The 12,188-nt window shown below is 38.1% G+C and overlaps 1 protein-coding gene across 1 annotated transcript in view; it reads right to left on the minus strand.

Annotated features, from left to right (window-relative positions):
• The window catches only part of tspan4a (tetraspanin 4a), a 37,489-nt gene that overhangs the window by 1,170 nt on the left and 24,131 nt on the right, over nt 1–12,188 (minus strand). Inside the window, exons 4-5 of the mRNA XM_016516359.1 lie at nt 5,655–5,729; nt 637–738 (exon numbers count right to left, since the gene is read on the minus strand). Of these exons, the coding sequence (XP_016371845.1) occupies nt 637–738; nt 5,655–5,729 (177 nt within the window). The remainder of the gene's footprint in view (nt 1–636; nt 739–5,654; nt 5,730–12,188) is intronic.

Below are 12,188 nucleotides of genomic sequence, written 5' to 3' on the forward strand. Positions count from 1 at the left end.
ACACAGAGACACAAACACACACACACAGAGAGAGAGAGACTCACACACACACACACACACAGAGAGAGAGAGACACACACACAGACAGAGACACAAACACAGACCGAGACAGACACACACAGAGACACAGAGACACAGACACACACACGGACAGACAGACACACAGAGACACACAGACAGAGAGACAGACACACATAGAGACACACACACACACACACACACACACACACAGAGAGACACAAACACACACACACACACAGAGACACCGACAGACAGACAGACAGACAGACACACAGAGACACACACACAGACACACAGAGACACGGACACACACAGACAGAGAGACACAGACACACACACAGACAGAGACACAAACACACACACAGACAGACAGAGACACACACACACACAGAGAGAGACACAAACAAACACACACAGAGAGACACAGATGCACACACAGACAGAGAGACACAGACACAGAGACACACAAACACGCGCACACACACACAGACACAAACACACGCACACACCATCGTCACATGTCCTTCCTTCAAGACACTCAATCATATCTTACAGTGCTACATCTCTGGTTCTTGGGAAATAATCCTAACTACAGACAGGAATGCAGTGACGTACGTCGGTTTGGACGATGCTCCAGGCGTTGGTCAGGCCGATGTTTCCTTCAGTCCCGAAGAGCTGCAGGCCTTTCTTCAGGTCGCTTTGAGCATACAGATCAATCTAGAACACAGCGTGAAGAAAACCTTATTCATTCATTATAATGACATTAATCCCTGATTATCATATTCTGAAGCATATGGTTATGGTTGAACTGGTTTATTTTTACTGTGTATAGTACAAAACTTGATTTTCTTAATCTGTATTTTTTTCCACAAAACATTTTTTAAAAACAAGACAAACTATTTGCCAGTGGGCAAGACAAATAAACGTCATGATATATTCTCTGAAAACATGTTATCAAGTAAATGTATATTGTTTTCAGGATTTTTTAAATTAACTTATTTATTCTGGAAAACAAGACAAAAATGCTGATTAAGATTTTGTTTCACATAAGGACTAATAAAAGGGTTTTAATGCATACCTGCCAGCCAATCAGAACCAAGTATTCAGACAGACCATGGTATAACGGTCTATAAACACATTGTTCGCGTGTGAAATGAATAACAGCATGTTGTTTCAGCACATTTGAGCTGCAGGTTTAGTCTGTGGAGTCTGATTTAAGGCCCTGTTTTTCATTCTTGTGTAATGTGCTACGATCCTGCTCTACGTTCTTCATTTTCTGTAAATGCACATCTAATTACAGTGGAACATAAATGTCCCTGAAAATTACCATTAATACAAGCCATGGAGCTGTGTGTCAGAAAATCAATGTAATTACTCATTAATTATGCTTTGCATTTTAACAGAGCAACGTAAACTAATACGCAAATGGTGTTTGCGCTTAACGTTTGTTGTTTTCAACACTGAAAGTGTGCACGGATGAAACCAAGCCTGTTCTCAGCTGTGTGAAATGAATCTGGTCACAAACGTGTTTCCACAGCCATCAGATCAAACTGTGACGGAGCAGGTTACATACGTGACTACATAACCCCTCTACAGACGCTGGTTTGTGTGATTCTTCAGAGCGACAGATGATGCACACAGTCAGGAACAGCACAAGCTTTACCACACCTGACTCTGACTGATAGTTCTGCTGCTGTTTAAGAACAACACGATCTATCCTGAAGTTCTTCATATTAACTCACTGTGACGGGATACATTTATAAACAAGTCATATCTGTCACTGACATGTAAAGGACACAAATAGACACGAATAAACTGACACATATGAGCCTCATTCATTAAACACAAGCAAACTTAATTTCTGTGTATATAAATTGTACTCAATTCAGTGTAACAGTTTACACATGAATGGATTTACTCATGATTTTCACAGAAACGCACTAATTGTGCTGGTGTTTGATGCATGAGGCCCACTGAGTGCTAAACATGAGCTGGTGAATGAACAAAGATGTGCTTGTCTCCAGTCATTACTGCTGGCCAAGAGTAATGCATGTGAGAGACGGCAGGGGGAGATGAAGAAAAGCATTTCTGTAGAGCAGGGATCTCCTGGAGAGCTGCTTCAGTTCCAGCCCTGCTCCAACACGCAGCTCTGAACACCTCGATTAGCTTTCACTTTTATACATATACACATGTAGTAGTGCCACATTAAAATCAGATTTTGAGAATAGATTCACAATGTTATGAGAATAAAGTTATGTAATTAAGGCATGTTTTGAGTAATGAAACTTTCTTCAATAATTGAGTAAATTCCTGGACCTTCCCGAAAATTCTTCTCAAATTCGTATTCGCATCGTAAATCTAATTTTTGTTAATTAAGCTTGTGCATGTTAATTCAGTCACACACACACTCATTCTGAATTAGCATAATCCCGCCCATGAACCACGGCTAACGTGAATTGCGCGTACAGGAACGCTGTGGGATCTTTGGACTCCCTTCAGGTTTGACTTCAGTAAATTTCATAAATGCAATAGAGACTGATTGACCACATGGCTGCTTTTAATAACTTTGATCAATTTCAAATGTAACATGTTTAGTATGTTCTTATTTGAAATTCTTAAATATAATTTTGGGAGCAATGAAACATCTAATATATGGGCTTGAGTCTTTCATAGTATTTAAAATAAAGCAATAAACCACAAGATGAGAAGCATTTCAGTGGTTTTGCCACGAGTAAGACGTGCTGTAAAACAGCAAAAACAGCAACATAATGAAAGGCAGTCCTTTAAATATTTAAATTCTTTAATGATAACCAATTCTCCCAGCAAATCATATTGTTCATTAGTGTAACTGTAGGCTGTTGGTGATTTCACAGCAACACGGCACATTACATTCTGATGAACACAGCTGTGACGGCATATTTTATGGGAGTCAGAATGATTTTAAAATAAATTAAAGTTTTATAATAGTTCTATAAAAACTACTTTATTAAAAAAAAAGTTTTACAGCACTTAATATACAATGGTACAGATATATATGCATATTAAATATGATGATCAGACTGAGGCATATCTTTGACAGAAGCAGTAAACACAAAGACAGAAAACTCAGATGGAAACTAATTATTCACATCTAAAATATTTTACCTGTTCCTCTCGCAATATGTGAGTTTTGTGAAGTGTTTATGGAATATCATCCTTTTCTGATAGCATATATATGAGTTATAAATGTTTTACAGTCTTTACTACAGGGGAATTGCACTGCCGTCATCAGTCGGCCAAACAGAGCGTCATCAATGAATTATTCAACACCACAAACAGAGAGGAAATAGAAAAACAGGAAAAAGGCAGTGAGAAAGACAGCAATCTATACTGTTGAAGCTGCCAGTGAAAGCTGTCCTCAGAGGATTGTGACATTTTCTCCAGACTTTGAGTGCATGCATGCGCTGAACCCAGAGCCATCATTGGAAACGTAAAGGGTTTTCACGCCTCCTTCCAGGTCTCATGACAGACTGCGGCACCATTACAAACACGTGTCTATAACATCTATACCAGCTCCTCCATTATTCCCTGGGATCCGTCTGCAAATGCTGGCACTTCACAGCCTTCCTCATAGATGTAATACAGTAATGCATCATAAATAATTAATATCAGTAAAGAGGAAGAAGCAGGGAGACGATAAAGAGGTCAAGGAGGTCGTTTCTAATCATCTGTGTAGTACAGAATCAGGGAACGCAAGAAGAAAACTATATACAGAATAACACAATTTCCACCTTATATTGCCAGTTTGTCAGTGTAATCTCTCCCTTTAGATCTGAGCGGATCATCACCAGCGGCGTGCTTCATGTTCTGCTGATGTGTGTGTAAATCACTTTATTCCTTCAGCTCACTTCAGTTAAAAGATGACAGTGACACACACTGAATAAAGGCCATTTATAATGACTACAGACTAACGCTAAATGACAAATGCTTCGCATTCTTATAGATTATTTCCAAAATAACATTATCGTTGAATTATTGATTTTTTTTCTTTACATGTTTCTTTAGCCCAAATCACTGAAAACTGCATTTTTCAGGCTGGACTAGATCTCCATCCCTATACAGCCTCCATATGAGAGCCGTGAGATGCTAGCAGTCGTCTCGTCATCCTTACAGTGTCTCTGCATTTGTCCAGTGCAGCTTTAGTAACTCAACACACACGCACACACACACATCTACTATATAGTGCACTGGTTCTCAGCTCCGGTTCTGGGGGCCCACTGCTCTTTTATCTGACGTGCCGCTCTTCTGAATCGGGTGCGTTAAATAAGGAAGACAGAGCGGTGGGACTCCAGGCCCGGAGCCACTGATATAGTGTGAAAGTAGTGTATTCTGACACAGACAAACCCTGAAATGGATGGTGCGATGAGGGAGACATCCAAAATGAGTTCCTTTCATCACGCTCTACACTCATATGGCTCATGCTGCTGACTCTCATATTATTATGGTTCAATGTTGCCATAATTACCATATATGTACTTATGTATCTTATATAATGTTATTCAAAATACATATGCACTTAACAATAAATATGGTTCCAATTATTATCTTGATAAAATGTTAGGTAAATATTCATTTTTGTAAGGGAACATGTAGTGCTGCGGCATTTGCTGAAAGAAAACTCGAAATGCCTGCCAGCGGATCATGTGACTCATTTGTGCATTTTCTGTGGATAGAGCCCATTTTGTAAAACTCTTAAACTGTGTGTGTGTGTTTTCTCCTGAAATACATTAATTTTTATTCTAATATAATATCATGAATTCTTTATGATTCAGTTATTCTTTGCCTGTGTTTAATTATGGAAAGAAAACTGACTCACAAAACTTCACCTCCACATACTGACCAGCATGTAACTTACATTGTGCTTTTTTAACATTGTTTCTTATTACAACGAGACACCAATGTTAATTCATATCTTGTTTTTTATCATATCTTGTCAATGGCATGTTTTAATTATTTAATTATCTTCATGATGCAACTTTTTTAATCTAATCTTGACCTTGAGCAGATTAAGAGTGATGAAAGGTGAAGTGGAGTGTTTTTCTCTCTGGTGCGCGTCGAGGAAGAGCGTCTCACTGTACGCTGCTGCACGGTGGAAATATGCTGCTATCACTGGATCACAGTATGCTGCCATATGTGCTTTGAGGAGAACGGCCAAAACGATGACAGTTTGTGTGTGAGAGACTCAGAGAGAGAGAGAGAGCTACACTGAACACTTGATTATTTTTAATTATTACTTTTACAAGCATTAAATGATACTAACCCAATAAATAACTTGCTTAAACTGCTCTTAATGCTATTCCGATGTGAACTTGCCAAGAAAGGTAAAGACTGAAGTTTTTACATGAAGATTTACATGGATCTACATCATCGTGTAGTCTCAAACCTGATGATGTAGAAATTATTTAATGTGAGAATAATCTGGAGTGATACGAGACGGGAACTAGCCGGAAACTAGGAAATCTCTGAGACCACAGCCGATTAAACAGCTCACTGTCATTGTACTTAATTATGTGAACGTTGAATGCCACCCCTGATCAATCACAACCGTGAAATAATACAAAATAATGAATGAGACAGATCCATTCTGCACGTACCTGATCTTGATATGCGAAGAACAGAACCATGAACAGAATCTCCAACAATAATATCAGGAGCAGCAGAATGAAGAACTGTAGAAACACAAGCAGAAGAGACTCCGAGTCAGAGAGATTATTAGATTATTATTATTCTGCAGGCCTTCAGAACTTCCTGTTTCCTGTTGTCATAAAAGCCATTGAAAACCTGACACATACCATACAGGACCCAATGAGACACGACACATAAAGAGGGGCAGCACGTGGCACAATCACATGAGGGAACAGGGAATGAAAATAGAAGACATGAAACATGAACATAAACCAAAACCAACCGTGACACCTGTATAGTGCACTGTATTTGCTGCCAGACAGTTTGTAGTATTGATCAAATTCTTAGTAATCATTTTCATTCCTCTTTCATTCAGTGGATTATAGTGTACAATACGGGTGTGAGATATTGACAAAAATGATACGTCAATATTTTCTGGCATTTGGCCATTGACGGTAATTAGAGCGTGTTTTGCTGATTGTGGATTTGTGCTGGTCTCTTGGCTGGTTCAGGCCTGCTGCTGACAGCTGTAAGTGTGCATGTTAGCTTTATAAGGGCATTTTCTAACCTGATGCACCATTTCATGTTAAATTCTTTTATTTTATCAATAAATTCAAGTAGGGTTATAAAACACTGTAGGGCTGTTTTCAATCAGTGAAATCAGTATAACAAAAAACAAAAAAAACATCTTTGCACTGCAGAAGTGGACCGAAGCTGCATCTGAAGTGGCTTTTTGGTGAATTTACACAGATTAATATGCTTAATATGGCTCAAACCTGGCAAAAATGCATTTACACTGAAATTGCATATATAATGCTATATATATATTTTTTTTTAATAAATGTAAAATGAAGTGTAAAATTAATATGTTTTTATTAAAAATATTTAAAAGTGGAATTATGCATTAAAAATGCAACTAAACTGCCAGTAGGAGCAGGAAGTAACGGCCTTAATGAGTGAGTCACTGCGTCATTCGTTCAAAGAGCTGATTCATTCTGAAACGTCTTTATGAATGAGTCATTGTGTTATTCACTCAACTGATTCAAAACTATTCAAAAATGCAAATTCATTCAGAAACAAAATGCCGCACAACTGTTCTGTTCTGGGTTTATTTGGAACTATTTTCAAACAAAGCAAAAATTGACAAAATGTGTCTTAAAACGTAACGCACTTAATATTAATTTCTTATTTATCGAACTGTTGTATAACATCAATGCCATATTTGCAATTGTACTGATGAAGTCTGCTGATAAAGCTCTCAAGATAGTTGTTTTTTTTTGTTTGTTTGTTTTTTTGTAAAGTGAGTGACACTCATAATCTCAGCTTGCACATTGTTAAAACAATAATTACAATATTATCATAGACATACTGTACATATCACACACCTAGTGAACAATTATGTCCTCAAAGACACTTTATTGGCCATGATACATTGTGAAGAAAACTGCTGAGCTTAATTTGCAGCTCCTTTATTCTTGCCGTCTTTATTTCATGCTGGTTCAACTCTTTCACTTCTTTGACATTGTCAGTCGATTTAAAAAGCCCAAATTATACGGACACTTGATGGTATCTTTCTTTACTAACTAATAATAACCTACTGTAATTACTCAGAAGATTGTATTTGGTGGATGACTTAAATCCATATAATTAATGAATAAATAATAATAAAAAACTTTTATATAAGCTATTCACCTCAAATAATGTGTTCTTGGCTGTTTATCGTCTGTGTAGAAAAATGGGCCACTTTAGATGGGACTGTGCTTTATAGGAAATCTACTAAAAGTAAATAAATACAGTCATGTTGTCACAATATCAGTTAGTTTGGACGTTCAGTTTGCACATTTTCCCTGTTGTGTTGGTTGTCATGGTTGTTGATTTGATTTATTCATTCGTTCAGTTCAGGTGTGTGTTGTTAATTATCCTTGTTTGCTCATGTATTTCAGTTGCTCTGATTCTCTGTTCATTGTGGTCGGTTCTTGTGGATGTTGCATCTGCTGTTGCTGTTCTCTATATGCGAATTATTTACCTGTGGATTTATTAAAGACTAGCTTCTGCCTTCATCTTTGTGTGTTCTAAAACACTGATCCGTGAAACATGTATGCTTATTTGTGTGATTTTAATTATCTTCATATTTTTAATCATTATGAACAAACAGAGCATATTAGACACACACATCATGACTATATAGGGAGTAGTGCATGAGTGAACGAGGGGGTGATTTGGGACGCAGCATATGTGACTCACTGTGAGGCTGTTTAAATGACTAATTGCTCGTCAACCCAACCTTCATTTCTCTAGTCATTGATCTTGTGCCTCAGAAACTCACTAAAGCACTCAAACTATATCAAGCGGTGAACTGAGAAGATCATATTCATTCACACATAATGGCTCTCACACTTCCAGTCGCATTAGAAATCATCGTAGATTTTGGAACCTCATCTTGATCCAAAACCATGTGAAATGTAAGATTTCAGTATGAGCTCGGGTTCAACAAATGCTGCTGAACACAAAACAACAGACACTAATGCCACAATCTCTGGAAAGAGGTTTGTAACAGTGATGTGTGTGTTTCACGCGGTTGAATGATGAGTCCAGTGGCAGTGATAGCTTTCACTGGAGAAACAGCCCTGAAGACGTAGTGCTGGGAAATGCTTCATTCCTGGAGCACAGAGAAGTACTTGTAAGAAGCACCTGAGAAACAACTTGTAATTTGGAAGAAGCAGATGGTAAAGACTCTGTTTCAGAGACCACCTGGTTTCCTAACTAATTCCTTTTCTGTTAGCTGAACACCGATCGTTCTTTGGCTCTTTCCGATCAATCATAAGTGTTTGGCGGTTGTTGCAGATGACCACAGAATGTCCAGTCTGGTGTCTAAAGGTCATTCTCCATTATTTTACATCACGTGGAGATTTTCTGCTGGTCACAGCTGCGGTTGGTTTGCACACAAGATATATCGTACTGTTTGTGTTATGTATTGCTGTAAAACAGTGTGTTGTCAGAAAATAAAATTGACTTGGCAAATATTGGCTTTAATTTGATAAAATTCATATAATTAATCCTAATTTAAAATCTGGGCTAACATCTGGTGCAGAGATTATATGTAAAAGCCTCCTTTACATATGTGTGTTTATCTGCACATCTTAATAAATTATCTGCACTATATCTACAAAGTACACCACAATTTGTTAGATCAAGCAAATTCACAGCCCTTATTTAGGATCTTAGTAGATCAGCTGTCTGTGTATAACATGAACGGCTGTGCATGAGAGAGTTCATAGAAGAGTGTATGGATATGTTCTCCTGCCGATCGGTGTTTTTGTGCAGTTAAGCAGTTTCCACTTAGACATTTATGTAAAAAAAACTAAAAGTTTCACTGTTATCAGCTAATGAAATGTAAAGCCATGAAGAGAAAAAATATTCACTGGAAAATTCCAAAACGTATTTTCTGGTAGGTCTTGTTGAACTCTTCCTGGTCTCAGATGTGTTTGTGTAACTGGGCATCATCACTCATCATAACGCTGCTGTAATCACACCGCTCTGCCCACACCGGGTTACAGACACACAGGAGAGCACAGGCCGTCATTAAAATTAGTCCCTGACATAAATAGCAGCTTAAGGAGTAAACATTATCATCCCCCATGTGGACATGAGAATATGTGATCATGAATCATCTTCAGGCTATGATAGTCTCGGAGGTGATTCCAGCTCAGCAGCATTATATATTCATAGACTGCGCTGATATTTGCTGCTCCGTTCCAGCGGTGTTGAACCCGAAACACTGAGCAGAGGAACGGCTGGGAACCGATTCTTCCTTTAGCTTATTTTATCCAATTCACTGGTGAAAAGAAAGTTGGGGATTTTTGGCTTTTAAGTGATCTTAAGACATACAGTACATCAACTTTTATGCATGGTTTTTCTTTATAAAAATATCAAAATGCATAATTTATTTTCACATTCACTATAGGAATAAATAGATAACTTTAGAAAAATAAGGCAGTCTGCAGTTATCTGTATCATTTGTGTATGGCTCCTCATTTTAAATAATAAATAGGGACAGCGGTGTTTCAGTCCTCGGGCACCGAAGGAATAAAGCTGACCTGACCTGAGCCCTGCAGTTTGCTGAAGGACTAATGTTAACTAATATTAATTAATTAATTATTAATTCATTGTGGGATATGTAGGTAGAGTTTCTTTCAGACGCATTAAAAATTCAGGGAATCCAAAGATGAAAATCCACAAAGAGTGACTGGCTGTGTTCAGTATCGTTTACTGAAGTGTTCGTAGTAATTCAGCACTATATGGTGTGCAATTCATTTTTCGTTCCCTTTCCAAACCGAGGAATGGATGTGTTATCAGCTGTGAGCTCCGTTTGACTCATTATTTGATAGGACTGGCAAAGACATTTTTACTGGATTAAAAAAGCAAAGTTTTTGTATTTCTTTTGAGAAGATAACTGAATGGAATTGACTGAATTAAACATACAGTGTGACATGAATCACGGATCAGAGAAGCTCTGGAGCTGCGATCGATCGTTCATGACATCGCATGATCAGAGCAATGGACTATAGATGTATGCAGATTGTGTTTATCCTTGAGAAAGCCTGCTTTAGTGTGCTTTAACTCAAATAAAACAATCCAGCGCAGCACCTAGGCCGATATCTGCATCTGTCACGGGACGCTCCCACACAGAATGTAGGTCTCTCTGTCCTCCAGAACCATCCACGGTCTCTGATTGCAGTTTAAAAGATACAGAAGTCAGTACTAGAGTCAGAGAATAACCATTTGAATATCACAATGCAAAATGGCTTCTCTCTATGGAACCAATGAAACCAGGGCTTTTCGAAGTGTTCCTGGATCCTCCTCAGTGCTACACTATTAATCTGACCAGGAACATTGTGAACCATCCTTCATTAAGTATTAGTATTGTAGCTAAGTACTTTAACATGTATTGACAGGTTGCAAAATAAATAAATAAATAAATAAAAATAATGTAATTAATGCAGCATGTTTCAGCATGTGCAGCTGAAGTATCTCTGCTAATGTCTTTTCCCTCATTCTTTTGATGCGTTCAAGTTCTGCTGGAAGTTAATTTGTGAGTTGATCATGATTATGGCATACACTCTAAAAAATGCTGGGTTGTTTCAACCCAACTTTGGGTCAAATATGGACTAACCAAACCGTTGGGTTAAATTTTTACATTAAATTTTTAACCCAAAAGTTGGGTTAGTCCATATTTGACCCAAAGTTGGGTTGAAACAACCCAGCATTTTTTAGAGTGTAGGATGCGTTTAAATCACTTCGGCCAGAGCAGGATGGTGAAGTACCTTTTCTACGAAAAAAAAAGCAGCAAGATTTTTAATGATGAATTAAGAATGCACATCAGGTTTGTTCTTGCTTTGTTTTTCAGTTTCTATTTGTTTTTGAGTAAATGGGTTGAATTATAGGTTATAATACTATAAACCCTGCTGTCATGTACACTGGTAGAAATTGTTACCTGTCATTATTTCTTTATAATCCTTGTGAACACCAAGAATTAAGATGATGGCAATTACCTTTTGTAAATGATCTTTCCCTCCTGTCAGCTCACAGCAGAAATGCTGTGTTGAATCCTCATAGACCTCATCCACACAGCAGCAGAATACTGTTATCAGTCCTGTATTTGAGTTCTTAATACGGTTACGTTCACACAGTACGGTTATTTACAGGCGTGACAACCGCATTCTGTAACTGAACTCACACCCGTACATTTTCAGGACTCACAACCACATTCTCGGAAAACCTTATTAACAGGACTGTCACGTCATACAGCGCGAGAGAGAGCCGCTCTGCTGCACAAACGCGTGTCTACCGTGTGCTGCGTGCAGGGGCAGACTTAACCAATAAGCCAGGTAAGCGGCCGCTTAGGGCCCCAGGGAATCAGGGGGCCCCATCTGATAGGCCTATTGGCGAAACATATTTGCAGAACACAATGACCCAAAGTGTTTAAGTTAGAATCCACTCACCACTCAAAATGCCAAGTTTTTGTCAAGTGCTGAGTTCTGCAAGCTCTGGAATCCTTTCATTATAACAAAGTGTAGATACGATGTAAATAAGAGATTCATTGTGCCGTGTAGAGAGCTTATTGACGGAGTGTGTAAGATGGCAATGAACTGAAGTGAGTGACAGCTTTTAGTGATTATATGAATTATATGAGTTTTTGTGCATTCTAGGCTGTATAATACTGTCTGACTGTCTCAGAACAGGGATATTCACCATATTCACCTAATTACTGTGTTTCAAGTCATTTTATTACCATTTTATTTGTCTTGATGTTTCAAAGTGCTTTTCCTAGGCGCGCCGGCGCGAACTGCCGCGCATTCGTATAAATCCACGAATGTAATGACTGGAGATTTTCGCTTAATAATAGGCTAACTTAGATTACATTTTCGATTTGTTTCTCAGCAAACCCTACCGTATGCCTTCAGAATTGATGAGTTGCATGGGATAATTTTATGTTAGTAAAA

The sequence above is a fragment of the Sinocyclocheilus rhinocerous genome, unplaced genomic scaffold, assembly GCF_001515625.1.
Source record: "Sinocyclocheilus rhinocerous isolate Xijiao unplaced genomic scaffold, SAMN03320098_v1.1 scaffold1499, whole genome shotgun sequence".
Classification (NCBI taxonomy): domain Eukaryota; kingdom Metazoa; phylum Chordata; class Actinopteri; order Cypriniformes; family Cyprinidae; genus Sinocyclocheilus; species Sinocyclocheilus rhinocerous.